At 39.5% G+C, this 25,790-nt stretch overlaps 2 protein-coding genes and 1 pseudogene across 3 annotated transcripts; 1 reads left to right on the forward strand and 2 right to left on the reverse strand.

The window, feature by feature from the left end:
• The first annotated feature begins 677 nt into the window (after positions 1-677).
• On the forward strand, positions 678-25,790 carry LOC113100991 (ribosome biogenesis protein BRX1 homolog; annotated as a pseudogene).
• On the reverse strand, positions 1,831-16,052 carry LOC113100993 (tyrosine-protein kinase JAK2-like). 2 transcript variants are annotated; one of them, XR_003289875.1, is made up of 6 exons: positions 15,722-16,051; positions 9,921-10,034; positions 9,651-9,834; positions 3,611-3,683; positions 2,626-2,720; positions 1,831-2,539 (listed from the first exon to the last, which is right to left on the reverse strand). XR_003289875.1 is itself a non-coding variant. In XM_026265484.1 (5 exons), the coding sequence occupies exons 2-5, from the start codon at positions 9,954-9,956 to the stop codon at positions 2,441-2,443; spliced, it is 414 nt and encodes a 137-aa protein (XP_026121269.1). In that variant the 5' UTR covers positions 9,957-10,034; positions 15,722-16,052; the 3' UTR covers positions 1,831-2,440. The 2 variants fall into 2 exon arrangements, 1 of the variants encoding a protein (XP_026121269.1); XM_026265484.1 differs by lacking the exon at positions 3,611-3,683 and having other exon boundaries at positions 15,722-16,052.
• LOC113100992 (tyrosine-protein kinase JAK2-like) lies at positions 16,094-18,412 on the reverse strand. The gene is made up of 4 exons (XM_026265482.1): positions 18,191-18,412; positions 16,670-16,820; positions 16,456-16,589; positions 16,094-16,384 (listed from the first exon to the last, which is right to left on the reverse strand). Exons 1-4 carry the CDS (start codon positions 18,284-18,286, stop codon positions 16,109-16,111), a joined length of 657 nt encoding a protein of 218 aa, XP_026121267.1. The 5' UTR covers positions 18,287-18,412; the 3' UTR covers positions 16,094-16,108.

Here is a 25,790-nt window from a genome sequence, read left to right on the forward strand (position 1 = left end):
TCAACTGAAGCTGTGAGAATACTAATTGTGCGCAAAGAAAACAATAATAACATAATTTGTATCTGTGAGGATTTCCAGTCAGGATTTAGACCGTATCATAGTACTGAAACTGCTCTCCTTAGAGTTACAAATGATCTGCTCTTATCATCTGATCGTGGGTGTATCTCTCTATTAGTGTTATTGGATCTTAGTGCTGCGTTTGACACAATTGACCACAACATTCTTTTACATAGACTACAACACTTTGTTGGCATTAGTGGAAGTGCATTAGCATGGTTTAATTCGTACTAAAAAACTGGATGACGAGTAATTTCTTACTGCTAAATTCTTAAAAAAACAAAGGTGTTAATTGTAGGACCTAAAAACTTTGCATGTATTAACATAGAACACTGTCTAAGACTTGATGGCTGCTCTGTCAATTCTTCATCATCACTTAGGAACCTCTGTGTGATATTTGATAGCAATGTGAATATGAAATTTTGCATGTAAAACAGTAAGATTTATCATGTAAACGTTTTCTTTGCTGTTTTCCAACATACCAAATTAATAATAATAATAAAATAAAAAATAAATAAAAAAACAATTGATAGCAATGTTCCGTTTCCGGTGCTGCTGGTCTGAATGACGTTAAGAAGCTTTTGAGTGTTGCGCAGCTGCACGTCGAGGATAACGTCATCAACGACCGCACACAGCCACGCCTGGAGTTTGAGAAGGTAAGATGCAGCCGCTGCACTTTTACGTTTACATTTAACAGACGCCTTTATCCAAAAGTTTATGTCCTTTTTTAACTTTTGTCACAGACTGGCCGCTATTAACGCATTCATTAACCACTAAATTCAAACCTGAGTAAATTCGCGCTTATTTTAGTCTGGCGCCAAACCCGGCTCGCTTGCGGTTGTGGTTTATATATTTGTTTATTTAATAGACAAAAGTCAGACGTTTAAAACCGCGTGAATACTAAATATACACCGATATATGAAAGCGCGAATAATCGAAACCTAAGAATCATGGCCAGCGTTTATTCACGTTTGTTAAACACAAATGAGTGCATTGTAGTTCAGTTAGTGTTCTAATTAATCTGACCTGGAACTGATGACGAGTTCCGTTCTCATTTAACTTCCGTTCATCTGTAGTTCGGTTTGAACATTAGAATTATCTAGAGATGACAAGAATCAGTTCAGTTCTCAAATCAGAATAAAATACACACACAGACAATAAATTAAACGTGTTATTATTTGCAAAATGTTTTTATTTACTTGGTTTTATAGAAAAAAGCAAACATTGCTTGCATGTCTTTGGAACATCTTTAATAACATTCAGTAATACCTCAAAAATATAAATAATAAAAAACAATAATTGAGTGCGTTCACACTGATTGAGTTAAAGAGTCTGTAGCTGATTCTGTGTTTGAGATGAAGATGAAGATGAAGATGATGTCATGGTGCTTCTCTGTTAGGCTGAAATCTGATCTATAATCTCTTTAAATAAAATGATTGTGATCAGGAGCATCTGATTGAGATCTTCTGGTGATAAACACAGCACAGACTTCATGATCTGGATTCATTATTACTGTACACACAAACCTGTCTTTTAAAGAGACTTCAGGCTAATGATCTCGGACTGAACACAGAAGGGTTTGATCTTCTGAGGGACGTTCAGCTCATCCTGGGTTTCCAAACCGTTCATGATATAATGAAGACAGAAAAACAACGCATCTGAAGATGAGCTCTTGTATTGTTATATTGAGGGGAAAAGTGTCTAGAATGACACGCTTGAGGAAGGGCTTTTTTTTCTTCCGTTTTTAATATAATTAATTATAATCATGAAACATATTTTTACATTCATTTATTCAAAGTTTAACAAAAATTACATTTAGGACCCTATAAAATGCACCCTATATTTTATAGTTACCAAATTCAGTTTCATCTAATTATTTGAATGCACAAAAACCTTATGGAATGTTTTTTTTTCTCTTAATCAATTATTCTTTAAAAAAATAATGTTTTAATTTTAATAGTAGCAGTTGTAGTAAGTACATTCTACTGAACAATATAAATATATTTCTGTCACAATGTCGTCAAATTCAGTGTGTAGTAAACGAAACTGGTTCATTCACGCAGACACGATTCATATAGAAATACTCTTTCTGTGGCTTAATATTTACAGATACTAGTCCATATCGCAATTTGGTAGAAACTGAATGACCTATTTTTGACACATTCATCTTAACTTTCAATTCCGTGACGTTCCGTGTTAAATTCTTTTTTTATGAATGGATTCCGTGTTTTCCACATCTGGACATCACAGAGCCTCCTAAGGGCGTCCTCATATTTCTGCTTCCTTGGCTCTTAAACCGTTTGAAACCCCTGATAAAGCGGAAGAACAAACGGAATCCCAGAGTTCCCTGTCTCCGTGTGGAGCGTCGGGACACTGATGTTGGTCAGATGCTCTGGATGGACTCGAGTCTCTCGGTGAGATCTGTGAATGAGGGTCGATCGGCCGGCTCTGTGTCCCAGCACTCCTTCATCAGCAGCTGGACCTGTGACACACACACACACACACACACACGGCTCAGTCTCTCTCGGCGCTCCGCTGGGATTCACTCCATCGTCTGGCGTTCCTTACCTGCGCAGGACAGCCCTCGGGAGCCGGCAGACGATAGCCTCGCTGCAGGAGATCATCTGACCCTGCTTGTCCTCGCCCATCTGCTCCAGAAACACCTGACACAATCACTCACGTTACCTTACCATACCCTAACCAATGATTTCACTCTATATATCAAAAAGACAAATGAAGAATTGGGAAAAAATCGCAATGTTCTACATTTTATCTAGTTCAGTTTGAGAAATCAGAATCAAGAGCTTAACAAGACAAGTGAAGACTTTAAATGAGACTCAACCCTCTTTTCATGTGTGTTTCAGTCTAAATTACATTCACACTGGTGTTTGAGAAACTAATTAGAACAGAATAATAATACCACGGAGAGTAATGGTCATAAACACACTCACGCTGTGAAAATATAGCAGAACTGGTGTCTGTTATGTTCTCAAACACACACTAAACTCACAGAAGCTGAAATAAAGGAATAGACTGCATTCATTGATTCTGAGACGCAGAAAACAGCGGATCATGAGCTGATCGTCTGAACCCAGTGTGTGCTTCACTTTAAAACGCAGAGAAACAGATCTGAAGCGTGTCCTGCTCTCACAGACACTGTGCCAGACCTTAATGGACCAAAACACAACTTTACACACCGTATATAGTAGAGTAAGAAGCTTACGAATATCTGAGATCGTTTCATATCGTCATGTGACCGCGATCACATCCAGACAGTTTTGCTATCGTGATATTGATAATATTATTTCATCCCTATGAATTACTGTTACAGTTTGTTCTTTCCTGTCTTCATGTCTTAAGTGTCATGGTGTATTATTATTATTATTATTATTATTATTATAATAATTGCAGTCAGCAGATGTTTATGAGTCTTGGGGTTTTATACAGAACAGACCCTGGTAATGTGATTGCTGGTGATGTACTCTGACTGTTCATTAACTATGGTTGGCTTCTGCTAACTCTGTGATGTGATGATGTGATGCGGGTCACTCACGGCTGGAGGACTGCAGCTTTTGACGTCTGACGCCACGCTGAACTTACTCTCAGTCAGAGACTCCGGCGCGTACCTTCATCAACACACATCATCATCATCATCATCACAAACACACCAATAACTCAAAAATCTGCATCTGATCATGACTCAATCTTTTAAGAACCGGGTCACATTTCACCTGAAACCATTCTGAAAACAAAGTAAATTACAAACATAAATGCAAATGTAAAAAACTTAATAATTAAGAAAACACAGATTTTCAGAATGCATCACACTTCTCTCTCGTTTTGAACTGCACCCTCAAACACTCACGAAGAAGAGTCGAGGAAGTGGTTTAATGTATTTACACTTCAGCTTTTATCACACAACAGCCCACTGTGAACACCCTTCATACACTCCAACCTTTTCAAACTTTGATTATTTTATGTTCAAGTGTGTAAGGAACTGTTTTTAAAGCACACAGTGCCACCTGTTGTTCAAAACTATGCTCAGAATCCATGCAGAATAATTACTCTTCATGATGCATCCATTAGTTGTCCCTGCCCTGGTTAAAAAGAGGCTTCATTTTCATTCGGCAGAAAATCATTGCTTATTTGTTTTTGGGGTGAAATACAGATGCTGGAATATCATCAGAAAGTGAAACTTGTATATTATATCCATTCATTATTCACAGACCGATAGATTTCAAATGTTTATTTCTTTTAATTTTGATGATTGTAACTGACAACTAAGGAAAATCCCAAATTCAGTATCTCAGAAAATTGTAATATTATTTAAGACCAATACAAAGAAAGGATTTTTAGAAATCTTGGCCGAGTGAAAAGTATGAAAATGAAAAGTATGTACAGCACTCAATACTTAGTTATTAAATGAACATTATATGACCAGCAGCTGTATCAATCAATCAATCACCTTTATTTATATAGTGCTTTAAACAAAATACATTGCGCCAAAGCACTGAACAACATTCATTTGGAAAACAGTGTGTCAATAATGCAAAATGATAGTTAAAGGCAGTTCATCATTGAATTCATTGATGTCATCTCTGTTCAGTTTAAATAGTGTCTGTTTTTATTTGCAATCAAGTCAACGATATCGCGTGACCCCAACTAAGCAAGCCAGAGGCAACAGCGGCAAGGAATCGAAACTCCATCGGTGACAGAATGGAGAAAAAAACCTTGGGAGAAACCAGGCTCAGTTGGGGGTCAGTTCTCCTCTGACCAGACGAAACCAGTAGTTCAATTCCAGACTGCAGCAAAGTCAGATTGTGCAGAAGAATCATCTGTTTCCTGTGGTCTTGTCCTGGTGCTCCTCTGAGACAAGGTCTTTACAGGGGATCTGTATCTGGGCTCTAGTTGTCCTGGTCTCCGCTGTCTTTCAGGGCAGTAGAGGTCCTTTCTAGGTGCTGATCCACCATCTGGTCTGGATACGTACTGGATCCGGGTGACTGCAGTGACCCTCTGATCTGGACACAGACTGGATCTGGTGGCCACGGTGACCTCGGAACAAGAGAGAAACAGACAAATATTAGCGTAGATGCCATTCTTCTAATGATGTAGAAAGTACGGTGTTATGTGAAGTGTTCCGGTTCCAGTTTACCTAATTAATGCAGCCTAAAAATCCTTTAACGGATTTGGATATTAAAAGCATATTAGTATGTTATGTGTATGCCAGGTTAAAGAGATGGGTCTTTAATCTAGATTTAAACTGCAAGAGTGTGTCTGCCTCCCGAACAATGTTAGGTAGGTTATTCCAGAGTTTAGGCGCCAAATAGGAAAAGGATCTGCCGCCCGCAGTTGATTTTGATATTCTAGGTATTATCAAATTGCCTGAGTTTTGAGAACGTAGCGGACGTAGAGGAGTATAATGTAAAAGGAGCTCATTCAAATACTGAGGTGCTAAACCATTCAGGGCTTTATAAGTAATAAGCAATATTTTAAAATCTATACGATGTTTGATAGGGAGCCAGTGCAGTGTGGACAGGACCGGGCTAATATGGTCATACTTCCTGGTTCTAGTAAGAACTCTTGCTGCTGCATTTTGGACTAGCTGTAGTTTGTTTACCAAGCGTGCAGAACAACCACCCAATAAAGCATTACAGTAGTCTAACCTTGAAGTCATAAATGCATGGATTAACATTTCTGCATTTGACATTGAGAGCATAGGCCGTAATTTAGATATATTTTTGAGATGGAAAAATGCAGTTTTACAAATGCTAGAAACGTGGCTTTCTAAGGAAAGATTGCGATCAAGTAGCACACCTAGGTTCCTAACTGATGACGAAGAATTGACAGAGCAACCATCAAGTCTTAGACAGTGTTCTAGGTTATTACAAGTAGAGTTTTTAGGCCCTATGATTAACACCTCTGTTTTTTCTGAATTTAGCAGTAAGAAATTACTCGTCATCCAATTTTTTATATCGACTATGCATTCCATTAGTTTTTCAAATTGGTGTGTTTCACCGGGCTGCGAGGAAATATAGAGCTGCGTATCATCAGCATAACAGTAAAAGCTAACACCATGTTTCCTGATGATATCTCCCAAGGGTAACATATAAAGCGTGAAGAGTAGCGGCCCTAGAACTGAGCCTTGAGGTACTCCATACTTCACTTGTGATCGATATGATACATCTTCATTCACTGCTACGAACTGATGGCGGTCATATAAGTACGATTTAAACCATGCTAATGCACTTCCACTGATGCCAACAAAGTGTTCAAGTCTATGCAAAAGAATGTTGTGGTCAATTGTGTCAAACGCAGCACTAAGATCCAATAAAACTAATAGAGAGATACACCCACGATCAGATGATGAGAGCAGATCATTTGTAACTCTAAGGAGAGCAGTCTCAGTACTATGATACGGTCTAAATCCTGACTGGAAATCCTCACATATACCATTTTTCTCTAAGAAGGAATATAATTGTGAGGATACCACCTTTTCTAGTATCTTGGACAGAAAAGGGAGATTCGAGATTGGTCTATAATTAACTAGTTCTCTGGGGTCAAGTTGTGGCTTTTTTATGAGAGGCTTAATAACAGCCAGTTTGAAGGTTTTGGGGACATATCCTAATGACAATGAGGAATTAATAATAGTCAGAAGAGGATCTATGACTCCTGGAAGCTCCTCTTTTAGGAGCTTAGATGGTATAGGGTCTAACATACATGTTGTTGGTTTAGATGATTTAACAAGTTTATACAATTCTTCCTCTCCTATAGTAGAGAATGAGTGGAACTGTTCCTCAGGGGGTCTATAGTGCACTGTCTGATGCGAAACTGTAGCTGACGGCTGAATGGTTGCAATTTTATCTCTAATAGTATCGATTTTAGAAGTAAAGTAGTTCATAAAGTCATTACTGCTGTGGTGTTGGGAAATGTCAACACTTGTTGAGGCTTTATTTTTCGTTAATTTAGCCACTGTATTGAATAAATACCTGGGGTTATGTTTGTTTTCTTCTAAAAGAGAAGAAAAGTAATCAGATCTAGCAGTTTTTAATGCTTTTCGGTAGGATATGCTACTTTCCCGCCAAGCAATACGAAATACCTCTAGTTTTGTTTTCCTCCAGCTGCGCTCCATTTTTCGGGCTGCTCTCTTTAGGGTGCGAGTATGCTCATTATACCATGGTGTCAAACTGTTTTCCTTAACCTTTCTTAAGCGTAAAGGAGCAACTGTATTTAAAGTGCTAGAAAAGAGAGAGTCCATAGTTTCTGTTACATCATCAAGTTGTTCTGAGGTTTTGGATATGCTAAGGAATTCGGATACATCAGGAAGATAACTTAAAAAGCTGTCTTTTGTGGTAGAAGTGATGGTTCTTCGATACTTGTAACAAGAAGTAGAATTTACAATTTTGGCTATATGAAGTTTACACAGAACTAAATAATGATCTGAGATATCATCACTTGGCTGAATAATTTCAACACTATCAACATCAATTCCATGTGACAGTATTAAATCTAGAGTATGATTTCGACAATGAGTAGGTCCTGAAACGTGTTGTCTAACACCAATAGAGTTCAGAATGTCTATAAATGCTGATCCCAATGCATCTTTTTCATTATCGACATGGATATTAAAATCACCAACTATTAAGACTTTATCTGCAGCCAGAACTAACTCGGATGTAAAATCACCAAACTCTTTAATAAAGTCTGTATGGTGCCCTGGTGGCCTGTATACAGTAGCCAGTACAAACATAACAGGGGATTTATCATTAACATTGGTTTCTCTGGATAATGTTATATGAAGCACCATTACTTCAAACGAGTTATACTTGAAGCCTGCCCTCTGAGAAATCCTGAAAACGTTATTATAAATTGAAGCAACACCTCCCCCTTTGCCTTTTAGACGCGGCTCGTGTTTATAACAATAATCTTGGGGGGTGGACTCATTTAAAATATTGTAATCATCAGGTTTTAGCCAGGTTTCTGTCAAGCAGAGCACATCTATATTATGATCAGTTATCATATTATTTACAAAAAGTGTTTTCGTAGAAATGGATCTGATATTCAATAAGCCAATCTTTATCATTTGTTTATCCATATTGCATTTGTTTTTTATTTGTTGAACCTCAATTAAATTGTTAACCTTAACTTGGTTTGGACGTTTTTTGTATTTTCTAGTTCGTGGAACAGACACAGTCTCTATAGTGTGATATCTAGGTGAAAGAGTCTCTATGTGCTGAGAATTAACTGACCTCTGTGACGGGAGGCAGCTAGCAGACGGTCGGTTTAGCCAGTCTGTCTGCTTCCTGACCTGGGCCCCAGTTAGTCAAGTATAAACACTAAGACTATTTGCCATATTTCTAGACAGAAGAGTGGCGCCACCCCAGGAGGGATGAAGACCATCTCTTTTAAACAGGTCAGGTCTGCCCCAAAAGCTCGTCCAATTGTCTATGAAACCTATGTTATTCTGTGGGCACCACTTAGACATCCAGCCATTGAGTGATGACAATCTGCTATGCATCTCGTCACCACGGTAAGCAGGGAGGGGACCAGAGCATATTACAGTGTCTGACATCGTGCTTGCAAGTTCACACACCTCTTTAAAGTTATTTTTAGTGATCTCCGACTGGCGAAGTCGAACATCATTAGCGCCGGCATGAATAACAATCTTACTGTATTTACGTTTAGCATTAGCCAGCACTTTTAAATTTGCCAAGATGTCAGGCGCTCTGGCTCCCGGTAAACATTTGACTATGGTGGCTGGTGTCTCTATATTCACGTTCCGTACAATAGAATCACCAATAACTAGAGCACTTTCATCAGGTTTCTCAGTGGGTGCATCACTGAGTGGGGAGAACCTGTTTAATGTTTGGATCGGAACAGAAGAGCGGTGTTTTGACCCACGACTACGCTGCCTCACCGTCACCCAGTTGCCCTGCTGCAGGGGCTCTGCTGGAACCGGACAATGTACAGGAATCCCTGAACTAGACGCATCCAAAGCCATATCTAGAGCCCTAACATTCTTACTGTCCTCAATTAAAGTTTGGATGCGTGTCTCTAATTCTGAAATCTTCTCTGTCAGCCTAACTGTTTCCCTGCATTTATCACATGTGAATCCCTCATCAGCGACAGAGATAGATAAACTGTACATGTGGCAAGAGGTGCAAATAACAATTGTAGGAGAAGCCATTACTCACCGTGCTTGATGAAATATTCTTACTGCGGTTGTTTGATGAACTTGTGAAAAACTGCAGCGTGAGAGAGGAGAGGAGAGGAGAAAAGAAAACGCTAATGACAAGCTAACGAGTGCTAACGCTTTGCAGGTGTACTGCAGTCACGGAAGAGTGAACGATCAAAGTTAATCTGATAAGATTGATCGGTAATATCAGAAATATGGTGTGAATTAAGTTATATTTTACAATTAAAAAAACAAACAAACAGACAGTGATAGTAAGAAAGATTATAGAGAAAAAATATAAAATAAAAACAGCTACATGGAGCTATGATTAGCTACAGAAGGCCAACAGGAAGTAGAGAAAACACTGTCCAACAGCGACTGTAGATCTCTGTATAAGAACTCTGGATCATTCGTCACACACCTGGACGCCTGTGGATCTCCTCACCAGAAGATGGCTCTCGGACCGTGTAATACTCCTTATCCTGAGGAAGAACTTTAGTCAGGCCGAAGTCTCCGATCTTCACTCGAAACTCACTCTCCACAAGAATGTTCCTGGTGGCCAGATCTCGATGGACGTAACGCCTGGACGCCAGATAGTCCATCCCCTAAACACACACGAGACAGAAGCACAGACGCTCGGCTCCTCTGCTGAATCAAGTGTGTGTGAGTGTGTGTGAGGTGTTTCCAGTACCTTACAGATCTGAGAGGCGTACAGCAGAAGCTTCATGTGGTTTGTTTTTAGAAAGATAATTTCTCAAACTACCGAAGGGCAGAAACTCCATGACCAGCCGCAGGTTCCTCCGACCTGAGGAGAGAGAGAGAGAGAGAGAGAGAGAGACGGGGAGAGAGAGGGAGATTTTTTACACTCCTTTATTAACAGTTTTTTTACAATTTCATATCACTTTCTATTCTTTTCCCTCTATAAATATTAAATATTTACATAATAAAATAAATTACACAAGAAATATTAAATTTTCCTCCTCATCGACAACACACAAAAAATTTTCAATTCCCCACATTCCATTAAAACCCATTAGATTATTCGTCATTTTATAAAAAGCAAATTCTGCTCTGATTCTTGCAGATATTAGAGCTTTAAAAGTCAATTCAGGATCCACTGAACATCCACCTTTAATTTTCTGCTTTCTTGTCAGCCATATTGCTAGCTTTGCTTCACCCACTATAAAGTTTATCAAGGACATTGTTTTCTTCTTTGCAGCAACATATTTAAGACCAAATATAAAATTTGCTGGACTAAACACTTCTCCTAATCTTCTAAACCAGTTTTCCAAGGTCTGAAAAATGTTTCTTAATCTAACACAATACAAAAACACATGATCTACTGTCTCCTCAGCTTTGCAAAATACACATTCCTTTACCACATTGGGATCAAAATGTGCCACATGTTTATTTGTGGCTATTGCCCAGTGTACAACTCTCCACTGGAGATCTGCAGTCCGTTTCTCTGTAGGAGGTTTATATAACGACCTCCAACATCCCTTAACGTCTGTCCATTTTGACTCCTTTACTTTCTTTAGAGAGGAGTAATGAGACACTTTCACACATGTTGCATAGATTGCTTTCTTGGATGTTTCTTCAAAAGTTGTCAGTTGTGGAGTTTTAAAATTAAGAATAGAGTCCTTTTCTGGTTCTTCTTCAATGGCTGCAGACATTTTTAACTCTGGAAAGTTATAGTTTTCATCATTGTCCTGTAGAGTTGGCTCCTTTTCTTCTTGTAGCTGTCTTAATGTAGAAGGTAAGGATGAAAAAATTGTTTAATATTATCTTCATGAACCTAACAGACCTGATGCCTGTCAGACAACACATCTCTTCAGGGCTTTTCCATTTATTGCCATTTCTCAAGTCAGATACTTTGGTGCAACCAATTTTTGCCATTGCAGATCTTAAACTCCTCAGACTTAGTTCTTTGACTTCAATCAGAGGGTTATTAAAAAGAGGTTCATGTCGTATCCAGCTTCCAAGTTCTGAAGAATCTCTCTCCACTTTGAAAATCGATCTCCATGCTCTTAAAACTGACTGATAATAAGATGAGGTACCACTCAAATCAATGTCCATCAACCTTATTAAGAACAACTGTTTATCATATTTAAAAATATCCACATTTTGCAACAAGGCACAAGCTGTGTCAGTCCACATAGAGTGTCCAGAATACAATAGTCTTTGCACTGCTTGGATTCTGAAGGTCATGATTCGACTTTGTATATCCATTAATCCATGTCCACCTTCACAAACTGGTAAAAAGAGCACAGCAGCTTTTGTCCAGTGGTATCCAGACCAAGAAAAATTAATTACATTTCTTTGAATTTCACCAACAACACTATTTGGTGGGTTTAGTACAATCATTTTATGCCAGATCATAGAGGCTACAAGATTATTAACCACCAGGGCTCTTCCCCTGTATGATAGTTTGGGTAACACCCACTTCCATTTGGACAGTTTTGCACACACTTTATCTATCATACCCTCCCAGTTCTTTTCCTGATATCCTTCTTTCCCTAGATATACCCCTAACAACTTTAAGCCTTCTTTACCCCATTTATCTTCACCTGGGAATACTGGAGGGGGTTCCTCTTGCCAATTCCCCATAATAAAACCTTCACTTTTATTCCAGTTGACCTTTGCAGATGAGGCCTTTTCATAAATATTTAAACTTTCTTTTAATGCTTCAACATCATTTTTATTTTTTATAAAAACAGTGAAATCATCTGCATAAGCAGATACTTTTATAAGCATATTTTCAGAACCTTTAACTGCAAAACCTTTTATATTTTTTCTCAACTGACAAAGTAGGGGTTCAATTGTTAAAGAAAACAGTTGTCCTGACAAAGGACATCCCTGCCTTATTCCTCTTTTCATTAAAACTGGCTGACTAAGTCCACATCCCACCTTTAACATAACAGATGCCCCAGCATATAAAAGTTTTATGCCTGATAAAAAACGATCTCCAATTCCAAAAGCTTTGAGAGCATTGAACAAATAACAAATGTCAACTCTATCAAAAGCTTTTTCTTGGTCAATTGAGAATATACCTAAATTTACATTATCCATGTAAGCTAAATCAATTACATCTCTTAAAAGAAAAAGGTTATCCATTATAGTTCGATTTGGTATACAATAAGTCTGATTCCTTTCTATCAAAGACCCAAGGTGTTTTTTTAATCTATTTGAAAAACACTTTGCAAGGATTTTATAATCCGTACATAACAATGCCACTGGTCTCCAATTTTTTAAAAGACCAAGATCACCTTTCTTAGGTAACAACGAAAGCACAGCCCTTTTGCAACTAGTTAGTAGTTCATTTTTTTAAAAGATACTTTAAAAACCTCCAACATATCTTCCTGAATCACATGACAAAAATGCTTATAAAATTCAGCTGGAATTCCGTCAATACCAGGGGCTTTAGCAACAGACATTTGTTGAACTGCTTCTGACAGTTCATTTATCATTATCTCAGAGTCCAACTCCTTTTGTTGCTCAGCATTCAATTTAGGTATATCTTTAAATAAAAAATCCATACTTGAAACATCACACTTTTGCTCTCCAAACAAATCCTTACAAAAATTCATTGCAATCATCCTCATTTCCTTTGGATCAGATGTCAAAGTTCCATTAGCACGTTTCAGATGTAACATTTGTTTTCTTTCCATCTCTTTCTTTTCCAGATTAAAAAAGAATGAACTAGGAGCATCCATGTCCTTTAATAAAGAAAATCGAGCTCTAATTAAAGCTCCTTTGGCATTTTCATGGAGAAGAGTTCCTAAAGATTTTTTCTTTTTTTCCAACCTATCTGCATCTGTTAAATCATTTACTTCAAGCTGTTCAATATCTCTCTCAAGTTCTCTAATTGTCTTTTTAATCAAACTATTAGTATGAGCAGTATAATCTTGGCAAAACATTCTTATTTGGGTTTTTCCCACCTCCCACCACTGTAGAATATTTTCATAATCATTTTTTCTTTCTTTCCATTTATTCCACAATAGTACAAAATTCTCACAAAATTTTACATCATGTAATAACTTAACATTAAAATGCCAATAAGAACTAAAACTTTTAGACTTTTTTAAACTTAATTCAATTAAGCACAAATGGTGGTCTGTAAAACCATTTGGGGAAATAACAGATTTTTGAACACTATTATTCTTACTTCTACTAATATAAAACCGATCCAGCCTTGCTGAACTAACGTGATCACTAGCTACTTTTACCCATGTATACTGTCTTGTCATTGGATGATGTTCTCTCCACACATCAATTAAATCATAATCCCTAATAATATTCCTTAAAACACTAGCTGAAGGTGGACAAGGTTCCTCTCCATTCCTATCCACAGTAAAATCTAATGTGCAATTCCAATCACCACCTAAAACCAAAATTGTACCCTTATCAAAATCTTTTAAGCTTTCATTCACCTTCCTTAAGAACCTTATTCTGTCTGCACCATTATTTGGGGCATATATATTAATAAAAACAAAACTTAAACCCATTATCTCTACCTGAAGAGCTAAAGCCCTACCTTTTTCTATCTCACACGTAGACATAACAGTTATGTTTATATTTTTTCCAAAAAGGATTGCAATACCTCCACTTAAATTAGTGCCATGACTAAAGAAAATATTTCCATCCCACCACATTCTCCAATCTATCTCATTTATATGATCACTATGGGTTTCTTGTATAAAAGCAATATTAATGTTTTTGTTTGTATATATTTAGATAGAACTGCCCTTTTATTTTTTTCCCTCCCTCCATTTATATTAATGGTTCCTATTTTTAAGCTCTCCATATAAAGAGGGGAAAAAAGGAAAACAAAAAAAACACAAAGAAGAGACAATTTCAGATGGAAGAGAAAATTCACCCTTTGTGACATTAAACAGTCTTAATTAATTTTGTAGCCGGACATTTTCCTCTCCTTAAATTTGTCACGATTTTCTTCAGTCTGAACCTTTTCCTTCTACTAAGTTCTTCAAAACCAACTGATTTCTGCAATTTTATTACTGAAATTAAAAACTTGTTTACATCTGGAAAGAACTCACTTACTTCAAACTTTCTGCCAAAAGTTTCATCCAGAAAATCATTTATTTCTTTACAGTATACAACTGCTCATCACCACACTGAGAAGAACGTCAGACATTTCAGACATATTATCATCCTCATCACCTTCCTCTATTCCATGATCAGTTTCCTCTTCCTCTATCTGTGAGACAACAGAGTGATCTTCACCTCTTTGTCCTTCCATTTCAAAAGAACAGTTTGCATTAGACTTTTCTTCTTCAACACTTCTTTCACTGTTTTCCTCAACTACTTCACTTCCTACAGGCCTGCTTTCACTCTCCTGCACAGCACCACAGTTTGAATCCTCGTTTTTTTCCGTATCAGCCTGATTTTTCCCTGATTCTATTCTCTGCACTTCCTCCGTTGGTAAAACAACTTCAGTTTCATTTGCATTTTCATTTACTTCAACTTGCTTCTTATGTGGACAAACATTTTTCTTATGCCCGATATCCCCGCATTCATAACATTTTAAACTACCGGTGTTCACATAAATCATGTAGGACTTTCCTTCCTGCTGTACGCGAAAAGAAATATCCAGCGACGATGATTCCAAAAACATAAAAACTTGGCGTCTAAATGACAACACGTGTTTTAATGCTTGATTCTTACAACCTAGCTGAATCATTTTTATTCCGCTAGCAAGTTTCCCAAACCTGAGTAGTTCTCGCTCAATTTCACAGTTAGGTATGAACCATAGACAGTAAAAGAAATGGACACAGCGACCCCATTGGAACTCAATTGAGACAAGTGATGCCCATTTTTAGCGTTTTTTAGCACTTCCGTTTCTGACGCGCAGACTCAAACGAAGCTTGACGACGTCAGCAACCTGTCTGCCAGATGTAGATCTTCTAGTAGCTGTGCGTGCAAACTGCCATCGTTAATCTTGCAGAGACGGCGAGCTTGAGCGGGGAGTTCTTTGTCGTGAGTGAGCAGGAGTAAGTATTCTGATTAATTATTTTGTATAGTATTTTAAAATGTAACGCCAGTACGCCATATTAAGTTAATTGCCTGCGAGCTTCTCCTCCTGTCTGTACGGTAATGCCACAGAGAGACGAGTGGTTATGACGCAATCATTAGCCTATTTTTTACAAAAACTGTTTATACGGGGCCATAATGTAACATAGAAGGTAATGGAGCCCTTTATACATTGTCCTGTATCTTCAGAAATAAATAATGGACAAACAGAGTCTTTAAACGCCTCAGATGTAAAGTTATTCGCTGTCAAAGTGACGCCAAAATGAATGGGAGTCAATGGGAATGCTAACGCAAGTGAAGTTCTGCTACAAGATGGCAGCCCCCACCCGACTTCAACTTCCGGTCGAGTTCCTTGCCCCTTGGTATGAACGGTGGCACATTTGAGATTGTGACTTTTGTTGAAAGCGAAACCAACGGTGAAAAGACACAGAAAACGCCACTTACCCACACTCCGCTCTCAATCAGTCGACCAACCAAACACTGTTCCTTCACGAAGATCACAATTTCTTATTCATGCGCGAGGCAGAAACTATTTTTTCAAATCCAATTTGTTCACCAATCGCAACGAGTACATCTTCCACTGATGCATCGTCTACAGGCGCACACCTTACTCCGTGACGGAGTGAAAGAGAGGAATCCCACCCACTGGGGTGAGCCTCCATTCTCACACCCCGCCACGAGGCCAAACAAACAAAAAATAAATACAAATACAAATTAACAATAAACAAAGAAACTAGCAAAAATAACACAAACAAAATCAACAAAAGAAAAAAAACTAAACAAATTCCCAAGAAAAGAGGAAATCAGTTGCTCTTCTCACCCGTGAAAACCTCACGCACCCCTCATTCCCGACAGGCAAAGCGAGAGAGAGAGAGAGAGAGAGAGACTGTGTGAATGGTGTCTCAGGACCAGCATGCTCTGGGGCAGACACACTCCCTTGTATCTGACGATGTTCTCGTGCTGCAGCGAGCGCAGGATCTCGATCTCACGCTCGAAGTCTCGCAGGTGTTCGGCCGTGCTGTGCTGCAGCTTCTTCACCGCCACCACTTCACCCGTGTTGTCCTGCAGCGGGTCGTAGCGGCACTTCTCCACGCTGCCGAAGTTCCCCTGCAGACACACACAGACGGAGTGACGTCAGGAACACTGACACTGAGTGATGAAGAGTGATGAAGACTCACCTTCCCCAGCAGCTGCAGGCAGATCAGGTGTCTGGCCTCAAACTGAGTGGGTTCCTGACTCTCGAACGCTCCGACGAGACCCAGAGCCCGATGCCTGCTGGGAACCGTGTCACTCTCCACCAGCAGCTCGTAGTCTGGCGCACACACACACACACACACACGCGAGCGCAGGGTTATCACAGTGTTTGTGCTCGGTGCGTGTGGCGAGCGTCACCTGGTGTGAAGAAGCTGTTGAGGTCTCGGATGATGGCTCTGAACGAGGGTCTCAGCAGCGGCTCGTACTCCATGCAGCTGTTGATCACGCTGGCCAGCTCTGTCCACTTCGGAGCTGGGAGCTGGTGCTTGTCTTCGTAGAACAGCAGCTTCTGCACGACACACGAGAGCATCAGTTAGAGTGTACTCACACTGCCAGAGTGCGTTTGACCACCAAAGCGGTTCGTTTGACTAGTGTGAGTGCTCCGAATCGTGCCCGGGCGCGGCTCGATTGGCCGGCCCTGGTGCCGCTTGGAAGAGGTGGGCCAGGGCACGGTTCAGTTGGACTCGGGCGCGGTTCGCATGCAGTGTGAGCGCTAAACCGTGCCGGAGCACGGAAAAGGACGCTTTGCATCACGGTTTTGCGACGCTCCAAAACCAACATGGCAGGGAAAGGGTCGCTTTGGTCTACGGCAGAGGTGCAAAACGCAGAAAAAACGAAAAACTGCAAAGTCCTTGCTGCACTTCAGTGGGTGCATGTGTGGGTGTCTGAGTGTGTGGTTGTGTGTGTGTGTGTGTGTGTGTGTGTGTGTGTGAGTGAGTGCGAGGCTGTGTGTGTGTGAGAGTGTGTGTGAGTGTGTGTGGTTGCGTGTGTGTGTGTGTGTGAGTGAGTGTGTGTGTGTGTGTGAGTGTGTCTGTGTGTTTGTGAGTGAGTGCGAGGCTGTGTGTGTGTGAGAGTGTGTGTGAGTGTGTGTGGTTGCGTGTGTGTGTGTGTGTGAGTGAGTGTGTGTGTGTGTGTGTGTGTGTGTGTGTGTGTGTGTGTGTGTGATTGACAGTCACTGTTCTCTTGGGTTTTTCCTGAAACGTTAATGACATGTTTCCATTACAGCTGCAGTTAAACCGACCCAGACAGGATCTGTCCTCGTTCACAAACGCAGCTGGTTTCTGATCGCTCTGATGTGTGTGTGAAAGTCATTTACTGATTTGATATGATTCACTGATGCATGTTATTATACAGAGAAACACCAGAGAAGATCTAATAACTTAGGTTAATACACTAAAACATATTCTTTAGTACTTCTTAAGATAAACGTAAGATCATCTAAGTGTACTCAACTGTGCTGTTTTGGGACACCATTAATATGAACTAAATATAAAAATAAATATATCTATTAATCACCACGTGTAGCACACTTGAGTATATTAAAGATGGTTTAAGTGGAGACTAAACACATGTTTAAATACAGAGATAGTATGCAAAAGTGCATTTTAGTTCATAATTATAGTCCCAAAACAGCACAGTCAAGTTCACTTAGATGAAGCAAGTAATCGCTTTGGATAAAAGCATCTGCTAAATGCATAAATGCAATTTTAATTAACATTTTTATCAATTTAAATTTTTTAAATGTAATTTAATTTAAATTTAGATGATCTTCTGTTTATCTTAAGTACTAAAGAATCATCTTTAGTGTATTAATTACACAATTATTAAGCAAAAACAGAGCATTTTAATTATATTATGGAAGTGCACATTTTATTTCTCCTGTGATGAATGAAAGAGTAAATCCTGTGTTTCCCAGCGGAGCCGGATCTCTGGCGTCTCACTCTGATGTTTCTGTTCGCTTGCGGTTCTGCTCATGACAAGATGACAGAAGATGACAAACGTCTCCAGAAGGCACACGGACGGAAGAACACCGCAGCAGTGTTATCTGCAGAAGAACACTTATCACACAGCGCTCATGAAGAACAAGCCTAACTCCAGAAACACTTCTGAGCTCCACCTGCTCTTCACTTCCACAGACCCCCATCAGATGATCCAGGAGTCCGGCTGAGACCCGAGAAGAGCCGCCTGATCTCCATCTTCACATCTCCAGACCGCTTCAGTTCCTCTGACTCCGGTGCTGTGTTCACACTGAAGCAGAACTCTGCTGCTGTCACTTTAAGACACTCCTGTCCTGTCAAACTCAAACCACACACACGTGTGAAGCTGCAAACTTCCAGCGGTCAGAAACTTCACAACAAACCCTGATCATATAAGAAACGGGCCACATGTGTGATGATGAGGGGAAACCACCCGATTCAGAGCGAAACGGAAACAGGATTTTCCCGTGAGTGGATCTTTAAGGACAAGCGCACAAAGTCCTCAGACAGCAACATCAACAAAACACGAACCGAACCTCTCTAACTCATTATCTCGCGGGTCTGGGTTCGTTTGTCTGTGTTAGTGACTCCGCTGATTCTGTTGTCATGGAGACCGAACCGAACCTCATCCGGATCCAGAGGTGCTACAGACCCAGCTGCGATCAGCCGTCTCAGCTCAGCTGCCGCGGGAGCGCGCACGCACGCAGTTGCGTCGGTGGACTGGGCTTCCACGTCAACGTCATCGCATATTAATGACTTAAAGGGATAGTTCACCCAAAATTAAAATTGTATGTTTATCTGCTCACCGCCATGGCATCCAAGATGTAGTTGATTTTGTTTCTTCAGTAGAACACAAACTGATATATTTAACTGATATATTTAAAATATTTAACTCAAACTGTTGCAGTCTGTTAGTCATATAATGCAAGTGGATGGGAATCATGGCTAGAACATACAATAAACCTAAAAAAAATATATATATACACAAACAAACCCAAATTATCATCTAATTTCCACTAACTAGTTGGTTATTAGCATGAATATTACTGTGATATTAAAAGCACTCATTAATGCTTTATTCTACTAGATTTAATTCTGAATCATTAATCCTAGCCTACTCTTAAACTTAATAACTACTTTACTGAGCATTAATAAGCAGTAATTAGGAGTACGGAGGCAAAATATATAGTTAATAATTAGTTAATAGTGGGAATTAGACCCTTATCTAAGTTATGCATTTATTTATTAATTATTTGAAAGAATTAAAAGAACGTTTCATGTCTATCCTTGTATCAGGTTTAAATAGGATTTAAAGAGTAATTAGTCATTTAGGGTTAGGGTACAGTAATCTAATTACACGGACGAAGGCCTGGTTGGGCTGGTGGTGTGTCTTTAATAAATAGCCCTGTCTTATAATTAAAGGCTTTTCACTTGGCTTGCTTTCGAGTGGATGTGGATTTTATTTTTATTATTATTATTTATTTATTTTTCCTATAGGATTCCCTTTCTCTTTTTAGTCTAATTACACTATTTAAAGGTGCAATTAACTTTTAATTAATTACTTTTGTAGAAATCTTAAGAAATGTATCGCTCTCACGGTACTTTGATGTCATATACTGATCGTTTTGCGCAGAGCCGACGCTTGTCTGATGAGCACGTTTCCGCTTCCGGTGACGTGTGAGAGAAAGATGGCTGCGCGGGGAAAGAAACGTGCAGCGGAGCGAGCGGCACAAACAAGACGAAACGAGCGAAATTAAACGGGAACAAAACGCCACAAACCGAGAAAAACCCGAAGACCGTGACGTTTACCCCGGAGAATGAAGAAGAAGCGAATAAAAACATCATCAGCGTCCCGCCGCCCGTCAGCTCGGTAACACACACACACACACACACCACGCGCAGTTTAACACGCGGCTCACTCCTGTAACATTCTGGCTTCAAAAGTGTTGGAAAATAAGTTAACGTTACATGATTTTTATGTTTATGCATTGTACCAAAATTAGTGAGATGTCTAACTATTAGGAATGGATATTGGTCAAGCTCGAGGGCTCAAAAAAATAATTATGGCTAGATTGTTCAGACACTGGCCATGAAAATATTCCACCCTGTTCGGGACATATAGATAGATATCACAACGTGTTAATAATGTAAATGTTAAAAAATAATGAGCTATTCTTGGATAGTATATGTCCCTTATGCAATCTTATTTTTTTTTATTTAAAAAAACAATAACAAAACAATTATTGATGAATAGAATATGTCTTAATTATTAAGAATGGGTACTTTTTTGTGCCAATTTTAGCCAATAGGGCTGTAAATAATACCACATTTTGCTCCAAAACATATATATGCCGTTAGTGCTCCTCACCTTACAAAATAAGACAAAAGTATATCAAACATTTAATGTTGCTGTGAAATTATTAAAAATGACTTGTCTAAAAGGGTGAAAGGAGTATAACAGGGTGGATCACCAGTGGACAAGCTTTCCGTCATTGTCCTGCATGGTTTCCCATCTGTAATGTGTGGAACTGCGCCTATATGATATTGTTTCAAAACAATACCCCAAAAATTTTAATAAATAATAATCCAGATTTCCTTTGGGGGAGGGACACAGAAAATAGCTATGTGGTTCCTTATCACGATCAGTCATAGTGACAAAACAATTATCTGTTCAGATGGCTAGAGACGTAATTACAAATTACAGAACAGACATAATTAATTTTATATATATATATATATATATATATATATATATATATATATATATATATATATATATTAAAAATAAAGATGTTATAAATCATTTGGATTAACTAGATTAACAAACAAGACACAAAAACCATCACAAGGAACAGTAATGGACAGTGATGACATTTTTAGTTTTTTATTATGTATTAAATATTTCCACGGTCAGCCTAGTGGATGTGTTTTTTATTTTTATTTTTTATACCTGCAAGATCAAGTTCTGTCCTAGTGACCTGGGAGTTTAAGGATTCTGCTCAGTAACTAATATATATATATATAGACATGTATTTGCTATATACACTAAATACTATTTATTCTATTAGAATTCCACAGGGTGGAATATTTTGTGCTAAGTTTGAGTAAACAACATTTAGCTAGCTAACCTTCTACAGATTAACAGAACTTTTATAACTATGTCAGATTTGGTTTTACATTTTTTTGATAGGACGAACATTCTCCATAATATAGCCGAACAGGGTGGAACTTTAAGGGCGGGACAAGCAGGATAACATTTCCAAAACTAAAAACAAAGTTAGGAGTGAGAGTTGAAGCTTACCTCAGTTTGTACAGTTGAATTCCAGGCAAGACAGTATGTACTAACAGTGTGGAATATGACTTCAGGGACACAGTAATTGAAGAAACTGTAAACAAAAATAAAATCTAATGGTTTATATTTAGGATTGGAGGCAGTTTTGCCTAGTCTATAACATAAGACATATTTTGAGTTTTTTTTATCATTTAAAGGGTTAGTTCACCCAATAATCAAAATTATGTCATTAATAACTCACCCTCATGTCGTTCCAAACCCGTAAGACCTCCGTTCATCTTCAGAACACAGTTTAAGATATTTTAGATTTAGTCTGAGAGCTGTCAGTCCCTCCATTGAAGCTGTGTGTACGGTCTACTGTCCATGTCCAGAAAGGTCAGAAAAACATCATCAAAGTAGTCCATGTGACATCAGAGGGTCAGGTAGAATATTCTGAAGCATCGAAAATACATTTTGGTCCAAAAATAGCAAAAACTACGACTTTATTCAGCATTGTCTTCTCTTCCGTGTCTGTTGTCAGAGAGAGTTCAAATCAAAGCAGTTTGTGATATCCGGTTCATGAACGAATCATTCAGTTCACCAAATCGATGATACTGCGCATGTGTGATTCAGCGTGAAGCAGACCGACACACAGAGCGTCTGAACTGAACTGACTCTTTTGGTGATTGATTCTGAACTGATTCTGTGCTAGTGTTATGAGCGCAGGTAAACCGAAGGCTTGAATCAAGGGCAATCATCGCAAATGACGCATTTACGTCGAGCGTAAAATAACCGGTGAACCATTTTCTTCAACCAGTTTATTGAATCGAACTGTCCGAAAGAACTACTGGTGATCCGAACACCGATGCAACTGGTTCTTCACTCGTGAACGAGTCAGTCTGTTGTTCGTTATCTGGCTCGGCTCGTTGTTCATCTTCAGTTCTCTCTTCACATCAGTTCAGTCAGTGTACTGTTTGAGTAAATGAATTACTCCGGGATATTGGTTTGTTTGAACTCAGAGGGAGTGTCAGACACATTAAACAAGTGAACAGCTTAAGTCATTTGTGGATTAATGCGTATTGGAGACGCGAACCGTTTAAAACTATTCAGTTCGATTTGGTGAACTGAATGATTCGTTCGTGAACCGGATATCACAAACTAAATCTAAAATATCTTAAACTGTGTTCTGATGATGAACAGAGGTCTCACGGGTTTGAAACAACATGAGGGTAAGTTATTAATTACATAGATTTCCTATCTGGGTGAACTAACCCTTTAATCCACACACACACGCGTGTTAAATTACACGGAACGTCCACACACACGTGTTAAACTGCACTGAACGTCTACATGCACACGCGGTAAACTTTGTATTCGTGTAAACCAGTGTCATATGTATAAACGTATTCATGTTCTTCAGGGCAAATGGACGAATAAGGAGCGAGTGTTGGTGTTTTCTTCTCGCGGGATCAGCTTCAGGACGAGGCACCTGATGATGGATCTACGGACCATGATGCCTCACAGCAAAGCTGGTAAAACCTCCTCAGACTAACCAGCACTAACCAGCTAAACCAGCACTAACCAGACAATCAGTCAAATATCACTCTCACTGTGTTTTCTTCCAGACACCAAGATGGACAGGAAAGACAAGCTCTTTGTGGTGAACGAGGTACTAGAGATCTGTAGTCATTAGTGTTCAGTGTTTTAGTGTCGGATTCTAACGGCTGCTGTGTTTCAGGTGTGTGAGATCAAAAACTGCAATAAATGCATCTTCTTTGAAGCCAAGAAGAAACAGGATCTTTATATGTGGTGAGCAACATGTCAGTTAGAATTTAGAAATAATAAAAATAAGAAGAACCTCATGAGATCTCAGTCCGTTTTCATCTGCTCTTCTCTTACAGGATCTCAAACGTTCCTCACGGACCTTCAGCCAAGTTCCTCGTACAGAACGGTGCGATTTCTTTCACTCAGACAATATTTAGACAAGATATTGTCATCTGTGCCTTTTATATTAATAATGATTAAATATTCACTGTAGTCAGCTAATGTTGTGTGAATCAAACGGTTGTCATTTATTCATCTGTTGTTCATTGGTCTGAATGAAACTGTTATCTGGACCTGTAGTGTGTCTGCATGATGGATGCAGATGTGTGTGTTAATGAGGAGAAAGTCTCGACTTCTGAATGATTCACACTGAACTCGTTTCAATCTAACGATGATTGTGTTTGTAGTTCACACTCTCGCTGAGCTGAAAATGACCGGAAACTGTCTGAAAGGCTCCAGACCGCTCCTGTCCTTCGACCCGGTGAGTGAAACATGCTAACAGAGCACACGCGTGTGCGGATGATGATGATGATGATGATGAAGGTGATGGTGATGTTTGTCTGTCATTTCATAGAAATTTGACCAGGAGCCGCACTACGCGCTGCTGAAGGAGCTCTTCACTCAGGTTTATTTCTTCACTAATTCCTCTGTTTTCATCTCGGTTCACGCTGCAGAAGGACGTCACAGCTTATAGAAGTCTAGTGTTTTCTCAGCTCTGTGTTTGATCCTCGTTCATTACTAAAGCACTGCTGCTGAGAAACAGATTTACTGAAACACTGATTGTTCATCTCAAGCACTGATGCTGTGAATCTGTCTAGTTGTCCTTGCGTGTTTAATTTCCTCTAGACTGTGTTTTCTCACGACTCATAATATGTGATCACGATTTGACGGATCGAGTGTGGTTCTTGCAGACCTTCTCGACGCCTCGCTATCATCCGAAGAGTCAGCCGTTTGTGGACCATGTTCTGACCTTCACCATCGCTGACCACAGGATCTGGTTCAGGAACTATCAGGTGAGCAGCGCCAGCGTTCAGCCGTCTGTGTGCGCCACAGTTCCTCAGTAACTCTGTGCTTGTCGTCCGCAGATCATCGAAGAAGACGCGTCTCTGGTGGAGATCGGCCCACGATTCGTCTTGAATCTGATCAAGATCTTCCAGGGCAGCTTCGGTGGACCCACGCTGTTCGAGAACCCTCACTTCCAGTCTCCCAACACGGTGAGACTCGTCCTCAAACTAGCGCTGGGACATGTTTCACATTTTATATTTCATTTGAATTGAATGTTTTGCCACAATTTAATTTTTTTTAAATCAAGGAATCCCAATTTTAATGAGAAATATCACCAAACGTTAGAATTAGACAGTGACAGTATGTCATTGATAACAGTAAAGATTGATTAGTTGAGTGACGCACTCGTATGACCAGACTCGAAGGAAAGCACTTCTAACTTGAGCGCAGTGTTTGTAGAATAGTTTCATAAGAGACATGTTTACACAGAACATGCAAAGCAGAAGCAGTGTGAGTGAATAACACACACCTGTGAAGGACTGCAGTGTGTGTGTGTGTGTGTGTGTGTGTCTGATCGATCATGTGTGCATCACGGTGACACTCACAGCTGCTGTTTTACACAACATTAATAGTTCATAAGTCTGCTGCTATTTCTTTATTCTCTTTAGATCTTCTTAAGCATCTTCCTCAGTATTTCTGAACATATAATATGTATAAGACAAGTCTGTACAAGATGTCTCTTTAACGAGATGTGTCTATGTATCAGTCAAAGGTTGTGAATAAGTGTAGATGAGCGTCTGGTGTTGTGTGTGGTGTGTGTCCAGCATCGGCGCCTGATCCGACAGGCCACAGCGGCCCGACACAAGGAGCGTCAGCTGGTGAAGCAGATCCTGAAGGAGAAGCGCTCCGAGGAGCAGGAGGTGCTGGCGAAGGACGTGACAGACGAGGTGTTCCAGACTCCAGCCGAGCCCAGAGATCCTGAGGTCCAGCTACAGCCTCCAGAACCACACAAGAAGAAGACGCTGCGCCTCACCGAGCTGAAGAAGAGGACGCTGATGAAGCGCAAAGGCCTGCGATAAACCTGCTGTACTCCCTGAACATCTCTGTGATCGTCACGCAGGCTTGCATCGATGGTCTACTGATCTCAGATCACCGCTTCTGAAACACTTAACATGGCTCACTGCTTTCACACTGTGTTTCTAAATGACCAAGCTACAGACAAACTTGAGTTAGGTCTGTTTTAATGCATTCACACTGAACACATTATTAAAAACGCTGTGTTATTCTGGACTCATCTGCTTGTGTGTACATGGCATACTTTATTAATAATGTGTTTGAGCTTGGTCTTTTAAAAACACTGTTTAAAAGCAGTAAGCCACGTTAAGTGATTCAGAAGTTTTTT

This window comes from Carassius auratus, unplaced genomic scaffold (genome assembly GCF_003368295.1).
Source record: "Carassius auratus strain Wakin unplaced genomic scaffold, ASM336829v1 scaf_tig00217443, whole genome shotgun sequence".
Taxonomy (NCBI): Eukaryota; Metazoa; Chordata; class Actinopteri; order Cypriniformes; family Cyprinidae; genus Carassius; species Carassius auratus.

Coding starts and splice junctions, on each gene's coding strand:
- LOC113100993 (XM_026265484.1), bottom strand. CDS start 9,956: ATGAAGCTTCTGCTGTACGCCTCTCAGATCTGTAAG. Junction 2,721..9,650: donor GGAGATCCACAGGCGTCCAG/GTGTGTGACGAA, acceptor TGATTGTGTCAG/GTGTTTCTGGAGCAGATGGG. Junction 2,540..2,625: donor CCGAGGGCTGTCCTGCGCAG/GTAAGGAACGCC, acceptor TGTGTGTCACAG/GTCCAGCTGCTGATGAAGGA.
- LOC113100992 (XM_026265482.1), bottom strand. CDS start 18,286: ATGAGCAGAACCGCAAGCGAACAGAAACATCAGAGTGAGACGCCAGAG. Junction 16,821..18,190: donor TACTCTTTCATTCATCACAG/GAGAAATAAAAT, acceptor TGTGTCGTGCAG/AAGCTGCTGTTCTACGAAGA. Junction 16,590..16,669: donor CAACAGCTTCTTCACACCAG/GTGACGCTCGCC, acceptor TGTGTGCGCCAG/ACTACGAGCTGCTGGTGGAG.